Source organism: Podarcis vaucheri (genome assembly GCF_965113315.1).
Source record: "Podarcis vaucheri genome assembly, chromosome: 5".
NCBI classification, from domain to species: Eukaryota; Metazoa; Chordata; class Lepidosauria; order Squamata; family Lacertidae; genus Podarcis; species Podarcis vaucheri.
The window spans coordinates 58,454,591-58,474,903 of NC_138763.1; the positions used below are offsets into that span (position 1 = coordinate 58,454,591).

General features: G+C 41.4%; 2 protein-coding genes across 11 annotated transcripts in view; one reads left to right on the top strand and one right to left on the bottom strand.

Annotated features, from left to right (window-relative positions):
* ZRANB1 (zinc finger RANBP2-type containing 1) overlaps positions 1–7,689 on the top strand; it is a 41,500-nt gene extending 33,811 nt beyond the window's left edge. Inside the window, exons 8-11 of the mRNA XM_082222767.1 lie at positions 24–144; positions 1,619–1,748; positions 3,090–3,319; positions 4,186–7,689. Of these exons, the coding sequence (XP_082078893.1) occupies positions 24–144; positions 1,619–1,748; positions 3,090–3,319; positions 4,186–4,404 (700 nt within the window). The 3' untranslated portion in view covers positions 4,405–7,689. The remainder of the gene's footprint in view (positions 1–23; positions 145–1,618; positions 1,749–3,089; positions 3,320–4,185) is intronic.
* Positions 6,278–20,313, bottom strand: part of CTBP2 (C-terminal binding protein 2) — a 212,588-nt gene continuing 198,552 nt past the window's right edge. For 8 of the 10 annotated variants that reach the window (XM_082222749.1, XM_082222745.1, XM_082222746.1 and 5 more), the window contains 4 exons: positions 18,887–19,017; positions 16,448–16,575; positions 14,441–14,558; positions 6,278–10,493 (listed from right to left, as the gene is read on the bottom strand). In XM_082222749.1, coding sequence (XP_082078875.1) covers positions 10,313–10,493; positions 14,441–14,558; positions 16,448–16,575; positions 18,887–19,017 — 558 coding nt within the window. In that variant the 3' untranslated portion in view covers positions 6,278–10,312. Of the gene's footprint in view, positions 10,494–10,759; positions 11,114–14,440; positions 14,559–16,447; positions 16,576–18,886; positions 19,018–20,313 lie in introns of all 10 variants that reach the window. The other 2 variants (XR_014219877.1, XR_014219878.1) reach the window with 2 other exon arrangements.

A 20,313-nucleotide genomic window follows, 5' to 3' on the forward strand; every position in this document is an offset into this window, starting at 1 on the left:
GTCCTTTTATGCTATTTTTGTAGGTTCTATACCCGATGGAAAGAATGGGAGTCATGGTACTCCCAAAGCTTTGGTTTACACTTCTCACTGCGAGAAGAACAGTGGCAGGAAGACTGGGCATTTATACTTTCGCTTGCTAGTCAGGTAAGGTGTGTGTGTGTTTTTAAAAAGCATGGGGAAGCACAGTTAAAAGTTACTTGTATTTTATGTTCACAGCTGTGGCTTTTCTATCTATTTTGTTCCTATTTGTTTGAATCTTACGGTTAGTATTTATGTGTTTCTGTTCTTGACCGACATATTCTCAGTTTAAAAGTTACTGATGGCTTGGATGTGGCAGGACCATTTCGGATTGTTTTCAATCCTGCTTGGGTATATTTTGCCAAAGTTTTTATCTGCTGTAAGAATATGATGTTGGACTGGGTTGGCCTTTGGTCTTATCTAGTAGGACTCTACTTAAGGCCAATCTTGCTCTAGCATCTTATTTTCCACAGCGGCCAATCAAATGCCTATGGAGAGCCTAACGGCAGGACTTGAGGGCAAGTATCTCTCTCTTGCTGTTGTTTCCCAGTGACTGAAATTCAGAGGCACAATGCCTCTGTCCTGGAGGTATTATATATAGAAGTCAAGAGTGGTAGATAATTTCATCATGCATGCATTTCTCTTATGCACAAATTATCATTTAGCATTTTTCATTCTGAGTACTTTTACGTCACAAAATAAAACAAATGTGACATGAAGTAAAAGGCAAATGAGTAGGACCTCCAGAATAGAATCCCTTATTCTGCTTCATTGTAATTGCCACTGTGGTACTGAAGAGGCATATGAGATTTCATAATGCATTGGTCACATTTTACTATAATGTTAAAATTTCTTCTCTATTGAAAATACAGTCTTGTATAGTAATTAGTACACAGAAATTTCAGGTAAAGTGATGCTTTTGGGCAAGGCTAAAAATATAAGGGTGCCTGAAGAAACATGTCCTTGTTTGTTACTTTTACCCTCTTAGCCAGGGGTCGGCAAGGTTTACCTCGCCTGGGCTGATTCACTCCAATGGAGATCCCTCTGTGGGCCGGATTGTGAGCGTGCGCGGCCGCGATTTCTGCTGCTTGCGCAGATGCCATTTTCGGCGTCTGAGCATGCGCAGATGCGATTTTCAGCACTGCGGAAGCGAGTCACCACACTATACTGGTTTAGCACAGCACGTGGGCAGCTCTGTTCAGGGGCGGCTCATGGACCGGTTAAATGACCATTGTGGGCTGCTTCTGGCCCATGGGCCTTAGATTGCCTACCCCCGCTCTTAGCTATTGTTCCCAGAAGGCTACAGGGGAAATCTGACTAAACGTAGACAGAATTGGTAGCTGAATCTTGTGGATTTATTTTGGCCCCTCCCCCATAATAATTTAAGCACCAAACCAATGATGCTTGCATATACTTACTGGATAATTATAACTTTCAAAATGCAAACAATTCCAAAAATAATTGATATGTAATTAACATCTGAACAATGTTCATGACTTCAGTTACACGAACATTTTGCTGAAATCAAAGGCTCAGTCAATTGGTCTGTCTCATGTGATAGATATCATTTTTATTTCAAGTGTTATTCTCTTTGATACAGCCTGGAGCAAGTTTGGAACAGACACACATTTTTGTACTTGCACATATTCTTAGAAGACCAATTATAGTTTATGGAGTAAAATATTATAAGAGTTTCCGAGGAGAAACTTTAGGATATACCCGTTTTCAAGGTAAGTGTGACTTACAATAATGTTTGTTATAGAAAGGATTGCTTACATCCTGAGTGTTCACATGTTTCTATTTTAGATTTGACAGAGAGTACATTCAGCAGTGCTCTACCAACCTTCCTAAGAGTACTCTGCTAATGTGGCTGTTTTCAAGGGGTCCTCTTTGCCTTCTTGCCTTAAAGTGACAAAGCACTGAAAGTCCCAACAGCCTTCAGAGATCAGTTATGGAGGCTAGAGTCATTACTTGATCCTTTTCTCTCTGATGATGCTGTAGCTTCTTCCATTTTTGGGTGCTTTCTGTAACGGGAGAGAGGCAGACAGGGAAGGCATGGTATAACATGGTATTTTGCTACAGTGCTCTGCCTGCTACGTGTGTGCGCTCCGCTGTAGCAGTGTGTTCACACTTGGATCCTTGGGGCTAGTCAGGCAAGAGCCTGATAACAAAGGTCTATTGTGGATCCAAATTGTGTGTGTGTAAATGCTCCTTCCCCAGTACAAGCAGTTGCAATATGAAGTCAGTCCATGTAAGTGAGTATAACTTTGGCTACAGATAGGTTGAGTGCATGATACCATAATACTTAACTGCCATACAATTTAAATGCATTGTCACCTATTTTTCTTAAGAGGACGCAAAACAGGAATTATGTTAAGTGAGTGCAGGAGAGCCACTGGTCTGTCAGGAGACATGCTGAGGGCAACCTCATGTGCAAATGCACCGGGCAGAGGTTTTTTTCTATGAAAGGTTGCTATGCTACAAATGTACTTGGATTACTCACTGCTATTTTTAAACCCTCTCAAGGCAGGTCACGTTCCTAGTTTAGTTGTTTTGATGAAGCATCTATGAATAACTTCTGATGTGCTAGAAGACGGGCAGGGGGAGATTCAGTTATATGTAATGAGAGGCTGTGGGGACTAGATTAATGGACACCAAGTCAAATATGGCTTCCACTTCTTCAGTTACACAGGGCAGTTTGTATTTTAAGTTCATGCTCATGGGTTTATCATTGAAAAAAAGGTTGCATAGAATATTAGATTGCCTCTTGGGAGTTGTTACTGCAGCTCACGATGCTGGCAGTCTTTTAATTGCCAACTTTAGAAGAGAGTATTGTGTCTTATATTTTACTCTGTCATCCACAGTAAAATATATTTTATAACCACTAATTAAAACGAGTCAGCTTCTTAAATTTGAAACCAGTATCATGATGTATTAAAAGACATATTGAGATGTACATTGTAAATGTGGTTTATGTCATGCTTTCAGATTATTTCCCCCCCCCCATCAACATAATTAATGTGCGGTGTTCCATTGATTTAACCCCTTTCATCACTCCTTCTTCTTTGTAGGTGTATATTTGCCTTTGTTATGGGAACAGAGTTTTTGTTGGAAAAGCCCTATTGCTCTGGGCTACACAAGGGGCCATTTCTCTGCTTTGGTTGCCATGGAGAATGATGGCTATGGCAACCGAGGTGCTGGTGCTAACTTGAACACTGATGATGATGTTACTATTACTTTTTTACCATTGGTCGACAGTGAAAGGAAGCTGCTGCACATTCACTTCCTGTCTGCTCAAGAGGTAAGAAACACTAAGCAGTTCAGTGTTCAGTGAGACGCTGCATCAGCAGAGAAGGAAAAGGGGAAAAAAAGCCTCTCTGGAGAATCTACATGGCAGAGAGCCTATAGCTGACATGTAGCAGTTGCAAAGACATTTGACAACAGATTGCAGTAGTTTGAGTAACAGGCATGAGAAGCCTTGTGTGCCAACTTAGTGTTGCCTTTCTCTTCTGAAATTGGTTTGTGAGAGTGGTTGGTGTTCGTGTGTGTGTGTGTGTTGTTGTTGTTGTTGTTGTTGTTGTTTTTAAACAAATGTATTAGTAAAGCTTTTGAGGAAAGCTAAGGCTTCCCAACCAGAAATAACAGGCAAAACTGTATGGTCAAATGTTCTGCTAGTGTGAGTTATAGATCTCTATAAGTTTCTCCCTCCGCTTGTCTCTTTGTCTCTGTCTCCGTCTTTTTCTTTGTAAATAGAAAGTGAAAATTTGAAAGCCTAAAAAGGGCTACAAGACCCCTTAATAATATTTAACCATTTCATTTGTATGCTTATTAAAAGAAGACTGCAAAGTTGACAGTAGCTGAAAGCATAGGACTTTTATTTATTCTTATTCTCTGTCTGCCTAATGGTGGGGTGTGCATTCTTAAAAGTTCCAATACTTTGTGTTTGTAAAACACAGAGCTGGCAGTTACATAAAATTTAATTTATAGGAAGGAAAAAAGTAGGATATTTATGCACTGCTTTAGATAGTCCCTTAAAAAAATCCACTTTCCTAAGACAGTCTTCCTGGAGCACTTTAAATGTTGCAGGGCACCCCTTTTTTTAAAAAAAAGTTGTGGTCACTAATCTGATTTTAATCATGTCCTAAGTGTTGTGTTCTTTTTCTGAAGATTGGTAATGAGGAACAACAGGAGAAGCTGCTCAGGGAGTGGCTGGACTGTTGCGTGACGGAGGGTGGAGTCCTAGTTGCTATGCAGAAAAGTTCTCGCCGGCGCAACCATCCCCTGGTAACACAGATGGTAGAGAAATGGCTTGATCGCTATAGACAAATTCGCCCCTGTACATCCCTTTCAGATGGAGAAGAAGATGAAGACGACGATGATGAATGATAAAATTGAGATACCTGGCTGAGAATAATGTGTGGTGAGGTCCCCCAGCACTTGGGGCGTGCTCTAGCAATTTGTTACACAACGACCTAATTGTAGCAGGAAGCAGCCTGCGTAAGATTTTTAATCGGCATGGGGAGAATTCAGAGGCTCAACATATATGTGAAGACAGCTACGTTGGTTGGACTACAGTTTGTAAAAAAGCAAAGCCCTAATTTTATTACCAAGACAGAAAGCATTTTTCTTTCCAGTTGTACATCTGCCTATAAATGTACCGCATGTAGTTGTGTAAGAAAGTTGTGTAATTGGAAAAAGTATTACCAGCATCTTAAAATAATTGAAAAAAATTCTTTTGAATAAGGGCACTTAAAAGCACACAGTAGATTAATATTTGTTCTTTTTGAGACTTACAGTAAAACTTGGTTCTTCTGCATCACTTCCTAAGCATTCTAACAGACCCATTTTATATGCAATCTTCCTAATGCCCAGGTCAGATGATGTGGCTTTTCTTTTTTCTGTTGAAGCCATATACCCAGAGTGAGTCAAAAGTATGAGCAGTTCATTGTTTTTATTCAGATTTGAGTTACCTTTGTGCCCATTATAAGAAGATGAAATGTTAAAGGGGAAAAAAAAACACACCAACTTATGGAAGGGATGATACATTTTGATTGAGTGAACTTTGTTGTTGTTTTTTTGGTAAAGGATTCTCTGCTGTTCATTAATATTTTGTATCTCTTATTTGGAATATTTTCCCCCCTTCCAGTATACTTAAAGTAGTCAGAGAAGTACTGTTCCAGAGAGCTATATGCTAACTACCGTGTGGAATCTGCTACATCTAAACTGAACTGAAAAAACTGCATTTTGTCCAAACCTGATCTTGCTGTGAGTTGTACAATAGAAATTACTATTTTATCAAGCCTTTCCCCTGCAAGTTAAAATCACCTCCATTAAGGAGCACTCCTTGGTCATTAAAATCGAGTGAGAAAGCACTTTGGCAGTTTTCCTTAAAAGCCTTCATTCTAAAGCTTTGTTTTAAAGTACTGTATATTATCTTTCCTTGGTATGTAAACTTTGGAATTTTTTGCATGTTGATTGATTGTGGCCACATTTGAATATGTAAGTTTCCTGAAAGTATAAGTTCAGAATATATTCTCCAGTAGAAAATTCTTTTTTTTATTATACTTGATAACTTTAGCCATGCTATCTTGAATGGATATAGCCTATCCAAAAACCTCACTTTAAAAAAACACTAAAGGTTGAATAGTTTTGTATGCATAAAGCAGATCCTGATAAGCACTTTTTGAAGACTAATGATGGTGGAAATGAGGACAAGGAACCTCTTGCAAAATAGATTTCCTTGTCTAAGAATCTGGACAGGAGCCGTACATTTACATATGTGTAAAAATATATATAGGAACCCTTCAGAATTTGCTGCTTTTTCTAAATGTGGATTAGATGGTGTTGAAATATACTTTACAAAAGTAATCCTGTTGTCAAACCTACCCTGAAATTTCTTCAAGGTACTACATTGAAGAAGTACATTGATTCAGCTTTTTGATCTCTGAAATGTAAAAGGATGGATGTGTTTGTATGTGTTTTGGTCATTAGTTCTCTCTTTTGGTGCATGCAGAGATTATTGGGCAAAGGTACATGCTTACCTTTGATGAGTCAAATTTCCTAAGGTGGAGAATAATTGGATTTCTTTTTAAAAAATAGGTCCTGCTTTTATGTGCAATTCTAATTTTAGGTTTTCTAAATGCTTTTTCTGCCTACATTACATACTTAGTGGTGGAATCCCCGTAGTCCCGGACCAATGCAATAAGCTGTGCTTTTGTGGGAGGAGTCAGTTACCTAAAATAATGGAAGTTTTTTAAAAAAAGATCTGAGTCACTGTGCTGCCATCTATAGCTGATTCTAGTTCGATACATATGTCTTAAATGTAAGCATTACTATTCTAGCAGGGGGAAATGGCAGAATCTCCAGTCATCTTTATTCTGCTGCAGTAGCAAAGCCTGAATTTTTTGGAGTCTTTTTGGATGAAAGTGTTTGCTGCTGTCTGGAATAAAAAACACAATAATGTGCATTTTTACTGTCTCCTAGCTACATACACAGACAGAAACATTGAAACCACTTCTTGTAGTCTCACTACATCCCTATGATAATCAGTGGTGGTTAGTGGTTTTATAGATTGTAATTCCAGTAGCTGTTACAGGGCTGGAGAATAGGAATTGAGCAAGTTGTGGTGAGCCTCAAACACTGCAGTAATGCATGGGTCTCTAACCTGATACACCTTTTTTTAAAAAGTCCAGGCTTTGCCACTTATTGTGATCTAAGTTACAGTTGAGGTAGTATTTTTTTTAATTAAACCACCATTTCTGAAGCTGAAGGGCAAGTTCCACCTTGAGTCTGTAGTGGAGATATATTAGAAAAATTTATTACATATTTCCTGCTTTAAGTAGTGGTTTTTCATCCATTTGAATTGCTTGGTTGTGTTCTTTTTGCACTGCAAAATTTGCTGCCCCCTCTCCTTAGAAAAAAAGAATCACTTCATGTGGTAAAACAAAAAGGAATGGTTTGGCAGCAAAATGGCTCCCCCTTCTTGCCATTTTGTATCTTAATTACTTTTAATATCTTGTTTGAAGCTTTGTTCTACTGCATAAACCTATGCTTCCTGAATCACGCTAACATTTTAAGAACTCTTCAATAACATACGTCCTCTGTACTAAGATGACTTCCACACCCACAACTGTTATATGGAAGTTTGACTTACAGCCTCCTCTAAAACTACATTTGCCTCTAGTTTTAACTGGAGAGTTTACTTTTCTTTTCTTCAAGTTAGTACCTGGAAGTAATACAAAGATAATTGCATCCAAGCAGCCAAATTTTGCACCAGGGGTTCCTAGCAGATTCACTGGCAGTAGCAGAGTCTGCCTCAAATGTGAGTGTCCTATTAGAAAGTATACATTTTCATCAACATTAATTATGCCTATCTGGAATGCCACTGCCTGGTCTAAGAACAAAGTTCCAACAATAGCAGCTTCTTAAAATCACTAATGCCAGTGTAAATGTTGTTTCACCTTCATTTGTGTGGCTTCCTAAATGTTCTCTGTAACTCACCAATGTTCCTCCTCCTGATTGCTCTATACTGGTGTCTATGGTAAGTTATTCATAATTGCAGTGTTAGATCATTGACACAGCTATGAAGTTGACTCCCTTGAATATGTTCAAAGCTGGTAATGTGCTTTTCCATTAATTTAAAACAAAACAAATATAAGTTTTGTAACAATGGTTTGCTTTCAGTTTGTCTGTTAATGTATTATTATGTGTCTTCTTTCTCTCCCCCCTACCCTCAAATTCCATTCTAGTCCTTATTTATTCATTTCAAATGGACACTGCTGTTAGGTTGGGAAGGTCATACAGCCTGCGTTTGCCATGAAATCACATCTGTATTACATTTGTGGTTGGACCTAGTTCTTCCTATCCCAGTCATCTTGTCTTTTACTGCCGCTGCCCCAACGGTTGCATGGACTCATTGCGTGGTCAGTGTTGGTGGCAGCTTTACTCTTTTCTCTCCACTTCCCATGGCTCTCAACTTCTATTCCACATAGCTTAGCAATGTGTTCTGAGGATTGCAGTTTTTTAAAAAAATATATTATCATTCTTAATGGTGTTTTTGATGCACATTTAGTGCTTTGCTGTTGAAAGGAATCCTGTAAATTTGGGTTGAGAGAAGAATGACTTGGCATAGGTCCTATAGTGAGTTAGTGGCTAAAGCTATTTTGAATTAGAGGCTTCCAACGCCACAGTTGGTACAACAAACAATAGTAGTTTGTAGTTAACCAGTCTGTTGTGGGTTTCATGGGCCGCTTTGCAGGGTACAGCCTCATACGGATGAGAAGAGTAGTCCTTGGTCAGATCTCCCCTCTCCCACATTCTGTTTGAAATGAGAGAATAAGCAGGCAGCAGGCTCTTAGGAGTTATGCAGTCTTGCATCTCTCCTGCTTCTGGTCTAGGAAACTCTGGGTTGCGTCCAACAAAGCAGCTCTGTTAGCATAAGGACTTGGGCTGTGCATTGGTACTTCTTCTCCCTCACCTCTCTCAGGGCACCTCTTGTAATTTCCTCAAATCTGTTACAAGATCTGGAGACTATCTCAATGTACCCATTAGTTTCTGCAGTGATGAGGGTAGGAGAGTGAGCACAGAATAGTGGAAAGTTCATCCCCATCTTGTTTTGAGTAAAGTCTTAGGTGCCAGCTAATGTCTGAACAAGCCATTAACCGACATACTGTGGTCTCCTCTTATATTCAGACAGGATTTTTGCTGGAACTGTGAGGTGCAGATACTCTAGAGGAGTCTTGTTGGTTTGCTTGGAACTTTTTTAAGTACACAGGATTTTGGGGGGTAGATGTATATTTATTTATTTATTTTAAAGAGCAGAGTTAGTTTACTTCAGACCACTCATGAGCTTCTCACAGCTCTGAAAAGAAGAGTTTATTGCGTTTTGGAATCTTGACTGCAGAGATGTATCAATCACCTTCTTTCATTGAGAAGGGTGGTTTTGGCATAGCTTGCTCTTGTTGGACCTGAAAATGTGTTAGTATTTCGTACAGGGTAAAGGACATGAAGGGCCTGGTCCATGTGAAATTATAGAAATTGTCACTTTTTATTGAAAACTGCACTGAACGCTATATGTCCACCTTTACAATAAACAAATACAGTAACGGTAACACACTAAAACAAAACATACTTCTGGTAGCCATTGGTTCTGGTTTTTTTGTTTTGTTTGGGACAGCTTTTAAAACTTATCACAGAAACAGGAATGTACCCATACAAAGGCTCAAAATAGGCCATCTTTTTCAACAAAAAGGCGATGATTCACAAAAGACTATGAATATAACATGTAACTAGTTGATACAAATCTAATAGGATTTGTTAAAATCAGTCACATCTAATAACACATTTTGAAGTGTTCTTGTATAAAATATCACATGAAGAAAAGAAGACTTCAATGTCTAAAAAAGTGGGTTTGTTCATACAGTCTGACAAGTTACCATAAAAAGTGTTTCTTTTTCCTGAGACATAAGGAAATGCAACATTAGTCTTGAACCCCTTCCAGCCCAAGACGTTTCCACTCAATAAAATAGCTGTGGATTTAAAACTGAGAAAAATATATTTGAGTATAAATGTGAAACGTAACACTTTTTCTTTTTTTTTGCATCATCAGCACGTGTTATTGAGTGTACAGCTACTTTATTAAGTGTATCTTGTAGAATAAGCATCCATTTCTGTGGGTAAGAGGCAGCTAGTTAACATGGGCCTTTTACCCCCCTCTTCCCACCAAGATTGCTGTCCTACATGACGGTAGTTAAACTTGAGTAGCATCCCTCCAATACATTAGTGGCCATATATAACTGCAACAAGCAAAACAGTTCCCCCATCTCTGGGTTATATTTCCTCAGGCTATACAAGGAGGAGCCAGGTAAGTGAGGAAGGAAAGGGCTGAAGTCACATGATGGTTTCCTCTTACTATCATGTAAGCTTTGTTAGGACTGTTGGACCTGCTCTAAGCAGCAGGTCACCTGCTATTCCCCCAAAGGGACTGAGAAGAAATATATATTCTTGTGATTGATGTAAAGATGAAGGAAACTTAAACATACAATAACAGAAGCTGATCAGTAATGTATCATCGCATCCTAGTTTTCAGTGCTTCAGTAAGCAGGTGACTTCGTCTGCATTCCCCCTCCCTCCCCAAGTCTTGACTCCATTTTTTTGTAGTTAACACTGGAACAACATGATGCGTCAGTCCAAAATCAACCTTACAAATTTTGTATCAAATTCCTGTCAGTTCATGTGTCATTCTCCCCCCCCCCAATGTCTCTTGGTCCCAAATCAGAGTGCTTTGAATTATCTGCTATTGCTCATTGGGATGTTCCCTGTTGTCCCCATGTTTGGACGGCTGATTAGGAGATGGAGCTTGGGAAGGATGCGCCACTGTCGGAAGATTGTGGGTAACAGGGATCCCTCCTGGGATAATACCTTCCATAGCTGCCGGAATGCCGCCTGGTGTAACGCTCACCATGCCTGGTGGATATCTAGGAAGAGTGTGATTTCTTAGTTAAAAGGAGACATGCAAGCATTCCATAGAACAACAGGCTTTGGGGGTAGTAGAAGGGTAATGGGGGAGGGGGGAAATACCTAGCAGTCAATTTCATTCATCGCCAAATCACTGCTATCCCGGTATGGTAAGAGAAAGTACTTTTTTTTAAACTGCAAAATCTGTCAAGTTTTCAAAGTATGTTTGTAAGAGCAGTATTTGTTTGGGTGGGAGGGGGGAATCAAAGCTAATATAAATTATCACCTTCAAACTCTTCTTTTTTCACATTGCTTTTACCCACATTGAAGTATGAGACAAAAAAATGATTCCAGTGTTGAAAGAGAGCCGCAGAGTGCACATTTCAGCAGCTGAGGGACCAGCCTTATATGAATAATCCGCTGCTGCCATCCCTTCGTCCTGTCACCCTTTTATTGATGTCAAACATATCGGAACACAAAATATGACTGTGGCTTCTTTGCTGTTAATTCATTTGAGTGACACAGAGGGCGACTGAAATGTTTTTTTGGCTATTAGGTATCATCTCTTTCTTCCTGTAAAATCCTTTGAAGTACAAAGCAGAAGGGTGGACTGGCTCATGGAGATGCTGAAAAGAAAAACCTAAATGGAATGTGACATTGTTCTAATGTCAGTAGTTCGATAACAGCATCCCTTTCCTAAACACATACATTACATTCAATTCAAAAAAATGATGTTTCCTCTTTCAATAAAATGACATAGAGAACATGGTGCCTGTACAGGACTAGTTTCATGCCCCCACCCCAATAATGTGACTTGTGGCAGCCTGGCTCTAGCCTCTCACCAGCCTCTTCTGGGCTTTTGCTGAGCTGGAATGGGCCCTTAAATTATGATAACACTTCTTACTTGTGTCTGTCTGGCTGTAAACCTCTTATATTTGTACAATGGGCTACAGTCTAGACCTTAGGAAGTTAGCTCATCAATTGCTCCATCTGTATCACCAGGGGCGGAGGGAACAATCAGCCCAAGACAACAGTCTAAGTAACTTGCATAGCTAGTTCTGGAAGCTCAAAAGAGGCATTTAGATTTGAGTTTCAAAAGCAAGTTGGAATGCAAGAGGTACCTGCTGAAGGAAATGAGGTGAGTCCCCAAACTAGTGAGAAATAGCACACCGACCAGCTCTTCAAAGAAGAAAACCAAAGCTGTCACAGAGTTGGTGGAAAGTCCCTTGTGTGAACAAGTGTTTGGGGGGAAATTGAGAGAAATCAACATGGCACGTGTCATTATTACTATTAAACACATTAACCAGGCCGTGTAGATGAAAGAGCTTTAACACTGTGAGAGAGCGTGTGTGTGTGTGTGTGAGAGAGAGAGAGAGAGAGAGAGAGAGAAAGAGAGAGAGAGAGAAAGTATGACATACAGAGAATGAAACAAGTTGGACTTGGGCTTTAGGATACTAGAACAGAAATTGTGCTTTGGGGAAATATGCATGATAATGAAACCCTACATAAGGAAAATTGCAGAAAACTGGTATATTATCACACTGTTAATCCTGCAAGATGAAGCAGGGCAGCTAATTCTGCAAGTCCCAAGTCGGACTGCTGTCAGAAGGGTGGGAAGCTGAAAAGCCCCCATGTGTGAGCAGAAGCAAACTTGCGTTTGTCTGGCTCTCAGTCTGTGAATTTAGTTTTAACATACAACTCTGTTCAAGGAGTGGGATTAACAAGACTAGCCTCTTGCAATAGAAGCATGCATCATAAGCAAGGTTGTACACGGCAGATGATATATATTCTATACTGAATTTAAATTCTGTAGTCTACATGGAATAGGTTCAATAAACAAGCTGGCGTATACTTCCATTACTTCTGCTAATCACACTAAAGAGCAAGGAGTTGGAAAAGGCAACAGGTACTGGATATCTAGACTCTGAGTAGTTTTTCAGATTTTACTTAATATCACACACCTATTTTCCAGTCCTAGCCCTTGCTTTCTGAAACTCAGTATTGAACAGAGTGTGTTCATGAGCAGCATTGTGTGGGTTTTCACACAAGTGCAGAAGAAACACAACACTGTGTAAAAGAAGAGATGCTGGTAGATAACAGTTTACAAAAAAGACCAGATGTACCTGTGAGGCAAAGTTAATTAGAGAAAAGAATAAAAGCTGTTCTGAAGGTATGCTGTAAGAGTATAGGAGAGGTTGCTAGATTAGACCTTGGAAGAGGAAGGTTTTGTGCTGGACACAGGTAAGTCCCCCTCCCCAAAAATGCAAATACTAGTATACACAGTATGCAATGAAATGGGGAGGAGATAAATAAGAAGCCCAGTGAAGTCTAAAAGCTCTTCTGACCCAAACACTAGATGGAGAGAGACTACAGTGGTGCCTCGAAAGACGAAAATCTGTTCTGTGAGTCTCTTCATCTAGCGGTTTTTTCGTCTTGTGAAGCAACCCTATTAGCGGATTAGCGCTATTAGCGGTTTAGCGGCTATTAAAGGCTTAGTGGCTAAAAGGCTATTAGCAGCTTAGAAAAAGGGGGGGGGAGCGAAAAAAAATCGGAACACTCGCAAGACGTTTTCGTCTTGTGAAGCAAGCCCATAGGGAAATTCGTCTTGCGAAGCAGCTCAAAAACGGAAAACCCTTTCGTCTAGCGGGTTTTCCGTCTTGCAAGGCATTCGCACCACTGTAGTTCATGAAGGTTCATTTTTTTTCTTGCTATAATATGTCTGCCCCTTCGGATTATGTCTCCTAAGTGAAACAAAAATTCTGGCTTTTAAAATGTCAGATTATGCTTGAGTGGGATCCTTCTCCACACAGGCACACTATCCATGCATGTGGGGATCCCAGAAAAACTCACAGCCATTTTATATCCTATACACATACCTACCTTTAGTGCACATGGAGGAAATCTGAGAGCACAAATTTTCATAACTGCCCTAGAGGACTATCTACTTGGTTAAAGGGAGGTGGAGAGAAAAGGGGTCCATTGAACCCCACTGGGATCCATCAGGGAAATTCCATAACTTCTGCAATCCTAAACACACAGGAAATTTAAAACTTGGAGGGAAACAAATTCATCTGCAGAGGTTTGCCTCCTGTTTACTGCTCTTTTTGAAGGCTGCACAAATAGTCTGGTGCTTGAGGGCTATCATAAACATCCAAGGGAGGGCGTGTGCATGAACAGAGGGGGCTTGTGAAATCATGGGCACTAGCCAATTGGGCTTTTCCTGCAACAAAATCACTGTCTCAAGGGATGTCTAAATTATCTTGTAACAAGCTACTGACAACTGCACATTTTTGCTGAATGAAACAATCGTCTGGAAGTGCCCTAAAAGGACTGATTGGCATTTCCAGCAGCCAAAAAAACCCCACCCCTGCCTAGTAACCATTCCACATCTCTCATGCTTTTTCTAGACTTAAACTTAGGTAATATATTACCCCTAAACATTACATTGGGGGGGGGGTGCCCTACAGTTAATTAATGTTCCACCTTTCAGCCTGTGCTGGGTGAACAGTGCATCAATATACCGGTATTTATTCATTTACAGTGGTGGCCTACCTCTACAAAGAATCTTTGAAGTCCTTAAGGAACACTTTGATTATACCCCCCCCAACCTAAAGGGCTGGTTTGCTGAAACTGACTTCTGGAAGCTCCTTTTGTCAGGTAAATAGTGGGTGAGTTAGTAAGACTGAAACAGCAGAAAGGCCTTTCAGAGAAGCTCAAAGTGACTCTATAGTGGCATTATTAAGGGGTCTCTGTGCAGCGGGATACCTGTGGAGATGCTATCTCTGAATAGTATTCCCAGAATAAAGGAAGCACCTTCTGTGGAGGAAACCTGAATACACTATTGCTGAAGGGCTACCCTACCTGAGCCCTATACAAAGATGTGTGTATCTCATTCTCTAGCTCCATTCTTGGGTAGAGAACTACAAAGTATGGTGTTTCCCCCCCAAAAAAGAGTTCTTTATCTTACCTGTATGTGGCACCATTGAGCTCTGGATGAATCGCTTGCTGATCTATTACTGACCAAGGAGCTGTTGTGACGAAGAATTCCTTGTTCACGCAGTTTCGTAGGCTTTCAGGGATCCGACCTGAGGAAGGGGACAATTCAAATTCATAACAGGGCAGGCACAAATCAGCCCAACTAATATGCAACAAGCTATATCCAAGTTGAGGTTTTCCACACCACTCGTTCTAACTCTCACAGCTCTTTACTTCCCACCAAAATTCGGGGGGGGGGGGAAGGACTGCTGTAGAATTTGCTTACGTGTAAAACAATATGCAGTGCTTTCCCCTCGCCACACCCTGATACAATGGCAGCGGCCAGATAAAAGTGTTTTGAAAGGCTGGATAATTTCCCATCCCTTTCCTGCACCAAGTCACTTTACAAGCCCTGTTACAGCCCCGTTACAGATGTTTGCTGGTCAGGCTGCAGACCTCGCCAGAATGAATGAAAGCTGCCCAAGATATTGCACCGTAACTTCCTCTACCCCATTGGCATTTCTCCCCAATACAACTCCACGTTGGGTAATGGTAGAGAAACGACCCAATTAAACACAGGAAAGGATGCAGAAGGCCACCTAAAACAATATAAAATTAGGCATGCTATAGCAGTGCCTGTTACACGTTTGGCATGTATTGGATGCTGGAGCCCTAGTGATTATGTGAAACTCTCAGTTATTCTGAAAAATACTTAGATAGAAGTCCACATCCCTTTTATTAGGAGTTTGCTCCATCATTAACATGATTTGCTACCATATCTCCATGGCCAAAGTAGTGCCATTCAGCACACTTGTGGTTTTGCCTTGAAGAGCAGAACAACTATAAATGCTTAGTACACAGTGCAGCATATCTTGACTACTTACCTAACAACAAACCAAATACAGTGGTACCTTGGATTACAAACGCTTTGGGTTGCAAACACTTCAGGTTACAAACTGCGCTAACCCGGAAGTAGTACCTCGGGTTGAGAACTTTGCCCCAGGATGAGAACGGAAATGGCGCCACGGCGGCAGCGGGAGGCCCCATTAGTAAAAGCATGCCTCAGGTTAAGAACGGTTTCGGGTTAAGAATGGACCTCCAGAATGAATTAAGTTTGTAACCCAAGGTACCACTGTAGGTAACAATATTATGGCTATGCCTCCCTAAGGAGTACTTGCAGGTCCAGTGCAGGAATAGGGTGATGTTATAGGATAGGGACACTCAAACTAAGAGAGTTCTGGCATAGAATCCACTAATGGCAACATCACTTTGGTTCAATGTAGGTTTTCATGTAGCAATTGCTCCTGATGTTGCAGCTGACAACTGATTATAATTTAAAACAGCTTGCTAGAATCATGTTAACACTGTAGGTGATTTAAGTATTAACCACAACTGCCCCCCTCCACACAGTCTATGGAAGCAGAGGTTTGCACTTTCCAGGACTGGTGTGCCACATATGGTGATGTGATGTTCAGAGGTTCTTTAAACTATGCACGGGCACATACATGTGCAATCAACACTGGCAGGGACCACACCTGCACATACTGTAGTGCCAAATAAAGCACTAGTACAGGCAAGCACTTCATGGGACCTATAACATTTAAACTGGCCTATTTTGGTCTAAACCACTGAGCCTCTTGGGCTTGCCAATCGGAAGGTCTGCGGTTTGAATCCCCGCGACAGGGTGAGCTCCCATTGCTCGGTCCCAGCTCCTGCCCACCTAGCAGTTTGAAAGCACATCAAAGTGCAAGTAGATAAATAGGTACCGCTCTGGTGGGAAGGTAAACAGTGTTTCCGTGCACTGCTCTGGTTTCAGTGTTCTGTTGCACCAGAAGCGGCTTAGTCATGCTGGCCACATGACCCGGAAAAACTGTCTGCGGACAAACGCTGGCTCCCTCGGCCAGTAAAGCGAGATGAGCGCCGCAACCCCAGAGTCGTATGCGACTGGACTTAACTGTCAGGGTCCTTTACCTTTTTATAGGCAAGGAAGTTGGTGTACCTGTGATAGCTCGGCGTATCTCTGTCGCGGCGGCTTCTCTCATCTCCAGTGAGGCCTGTTCGCTGTACCAAGCAGTGTGTGGTGTGCAAATTAAATTAGGAGCATCTTTTAGTGGTCCTTGAGCAAAGCTACAGGAAAACACCCCCCAAGAAACAAATATTGAGGTAAAAAAAAAAAAAGTTCAACATTTGATTTGATTTAATATTTCTATTCTCCTTTTCCAACAACAAATGTTGAGCTCTGAGTGGCTCACAACAATCAGAAAGCATTAAAAAGAAACAATAAACATCACAATCGCTACATCCAGATATTGGTAGGCAAACACAGTAACATACAAATGAAGCAAACAACAACAAATTCATTGAAATGATTAATACAAATCCATAAAGTCAAAGTCAAGAAGGTGCATGCTCCCAAATTAACAGTGGTTGCCTATATATGTATAGTGATTGCCTTTATACAGAGGCAATCACCCTTCCACTATTATTTACTGTTGTTCCTAGATTCCTGAAAAATTAGGCTAGAAGAATGCCACACATTGATCACGTTTTGAGAATCCTTTCTTGGCTTAATAACTGGAGTACGTCTGAGCCTTTTGTCTACACACACAAGCCCTTTTAAGTGTGCAGTAATTAAACCCAGAAGTCTCCTACTAACCACAGAATCCCATTTTGCCCAAACCAGAAAACAATAGCTACCAGTCTTAGAAGATGCCAGGATCTTATAATCAGTTTTAAGCTGGTTTAACACCCTGGCTTGTTCCAAACCTCCAAACCGTAGTATCTGAAGTAGAACACCATGTATGGTTAATGAGAGACTTCTGGCTTTAATTCCTGGGTGTTGCAAAGGCAGGAGAGAAGGGGCAGCATTGAGGGTGGGGAGGAGGGCAAAGGCATGTACCTATATTGTCTTTAAGCAGACAGATGATTGACCAAACTCGTCACATTCTCTCTCATTTTCTTTTAAAGTTGATTTTTATATGGTAAAACATCTCTCATCCACATTTTGCTACACATGCTGTGCGCCATCTGGCTGCCCATTTCATAAAAATAAGTGCTTCCCACATGTCTCTTGATTCCAAGACTTGCTTCTCTTAGATCCTTCCAGCGGTATCCACAAACAAGTTCAGCTTGAGGGGAGACCATCTGCACTGCACTGCACGATGATTCAGGCTATGAACACGCTCCCCATTTACTCTGCAGGCAGTGCACTCCCATTGTTGGTTTGGGAAGCAGTGGACACAAGGCCTTAGCCACAATCCAGATCTATCCTGTTATGAAACTCTGCATTTTGACACATTTTCCCCAAACCAGCTTTGATCCAAATTAAGAAAAAGAATGGCCTGGCTGCATTTTAAGCTGGTAATGACAGAGAGGGCCAGAAGGCCACATCTAGCCTTCCTCACCCCTAGCTTAGCATGTCACCTGAAACCAGGATCATAGTTAAGCTCTCTTCTCTTTAACCAGGATAAAGCTACCTGTGGCAACAAGCCACAACAGCTATGTTCTACCTCTGGTGTTGGGAGGCAGTATGCTGCTGAATGCCACTTTCTGGAAGCCATAGGAGTGGCGCTGTGCTTAGGTCCTGCTTGCAGGTGTAGCAGGAAACCCCCCCCCCCAATCATTCAGTTTGTACAAACTTCACTCACACTCACACACTACATACGCTACGCTTCTGTTATAAATTCATAGAAAATCAACCATACATCGATTTGCACTGTTCCACTTTTATTTTACTCCATGAAGGAAGGACTACAAAATGGGGAAGGTTTGATACAGGGCACCCATAATCCCTTCAGCATACCAGCATATCCACATTAGCCCTGCCCAGTTGCTATGCCAACCCTGATAGTCCTAGACAGAAGACCATCAAGATCACAAAGAACTTGCATATGGGAGTGGATGCAGCACAGACTGGAACAAAGGACAATAATCAGCTCTTCCCTCTGGGGGCAGGAAACTGCAAACTCCCCTCTGTCACCTGGAAAGTACTCATGGGGAGGGGGAAAGGGGAAACCAGCCAGGTGACAGGACACTCAGGTTACCACCACAACTCCTCCCTCAACCCCCCCCCTTTCTGTGATGTATGCATGATGTTTCTGGGGGTGGGCTTGATCTACAGGATGGGAATTTCAAAAGTCTTTATAAGACCTTGCACACCATTTTTTTTCTGTGTCTTTCCTTTCTCCTGCAAGTGAGGGGAGCACCCTGTTGCAACAGTTCAATAAAGGCCAAGCCTACAGGCTGCTGTTTTGCTCCACGTTATCCTGGTTGGTGTCTTTGTTTTTGTCCAAGGGAGCCCTCGGATTTTTCCGTTAACACAGGCATCCCACAGGCACCTTGTTGGTTCATTATTACATGGCTAGAAATGGCCTAGACTGAGCCTTCGAGAACACGCAGGATAGAAGTACAAAATGCTACAAGTGAGATCTCGACTTACCTAAATGGTTCCGATTCATGCACATCCAGTGCTGCCCCTCGTATCCTTCCTTCCTTCAGGGCTTGAGTTAAGGCCTTTTCATCCACCAGACCACCACGGGCTGTGTTTACCAAAAATGCTCCCTGCCTCATCTGAAGGGAGAAAGAAAGGACCATAAGCACTACTATTACCAACAGCAGGACATAAGCAGAGCATTGCCATCACTCCCGTAATGTAGCATCCTCTGGCCTCTGCAAGAGAGGGGAAGCAGCAGCCCTCAAGATATTGCTGGATTGCAACACCCATCTGACCATGGCTTATGCTGACCGAGACTGATGGGAATTAGATTCCAACTGCATCTCGAGGGGCATAGGTTCTTCACCACTGAACTGATTCTATGAACTTTTCCCCCCTCATCCTAGCAAAGAATGGTGTCATTGTGGGATGCGTTCTGGGTCTGCATGAGGCTGGAGAGTACGTGAGTCAGCACAAATACTGATAGCAGCAAAGGAACAGACAAGGCTACAAGCAGATGCTGGAAAGAGATAATTAATTTCACGGAAAATGCCCAATAATTTGTCAACCATTTTCATCTTCCTCTGGAGCAAAGGGCCTCCTCCTCCTCCTCCAGCAAACGCAACTGACTCAATAACATACTTTGGAAACTGATTAATAGAATATATTAATAGAGTATATTACCACTGCCCAGCACCAATGTAAGCCCTGTCTTGGGTTTGGATGTCCTGAACGAGATCAGTGGCACAATGGCACACCATTGCACTTGAGAGGAGCCCCTGGTATGACAATGTCTAAGAGGCAAAATACTGGGGACGAGGCCATTGAAACTAGCGCTAGGAAAATAATTATCAGTTTTGGCCTAACAGCCTGCTGTGTAAATTTTTGAATGAGAGCATTGCATACCTGCTGCTGGTTTTTAAATGCTACCTGAGATCTCTCTTTCAACCGCAAAAGCACTTCTTACAGATTTCCTGAACTCTTCACTATGGTAAATAAATATCCAAATAGTAGAATATACCACTCTGGAAGCATTACATTTTAGCACCAACATACTTTGTGTCCAAGGTGCTTTCCTAGGCTATTAAACGCTGCACAATGAACATTATGCTAAGAGTCCATTTGCTACTTATCCATGTGTTCATTTTGCATGGAATAGGGATAATAAAGATAGCTGCAGAACCACAGCAGTATAGGATAAAAACAGCAGGACAGAAGCAGATTCCTCAGCCTTTGGGAGAGAAACCAGCCATTTTGGGGGGTGGGGCAGGAATCTAGAACTCATGACTGAATTAGGAACAAAAGAACAACTGTTGACTGAGATTTCCTCTGGCAGAATTTAATGCACAGTTTTTTCTGGTCACCTAGGTGACCTTTGCCCTGAACATGTCTGGGAAACTGTGCTTGTGTTGGGCTAGTCTGGGCATTACTTT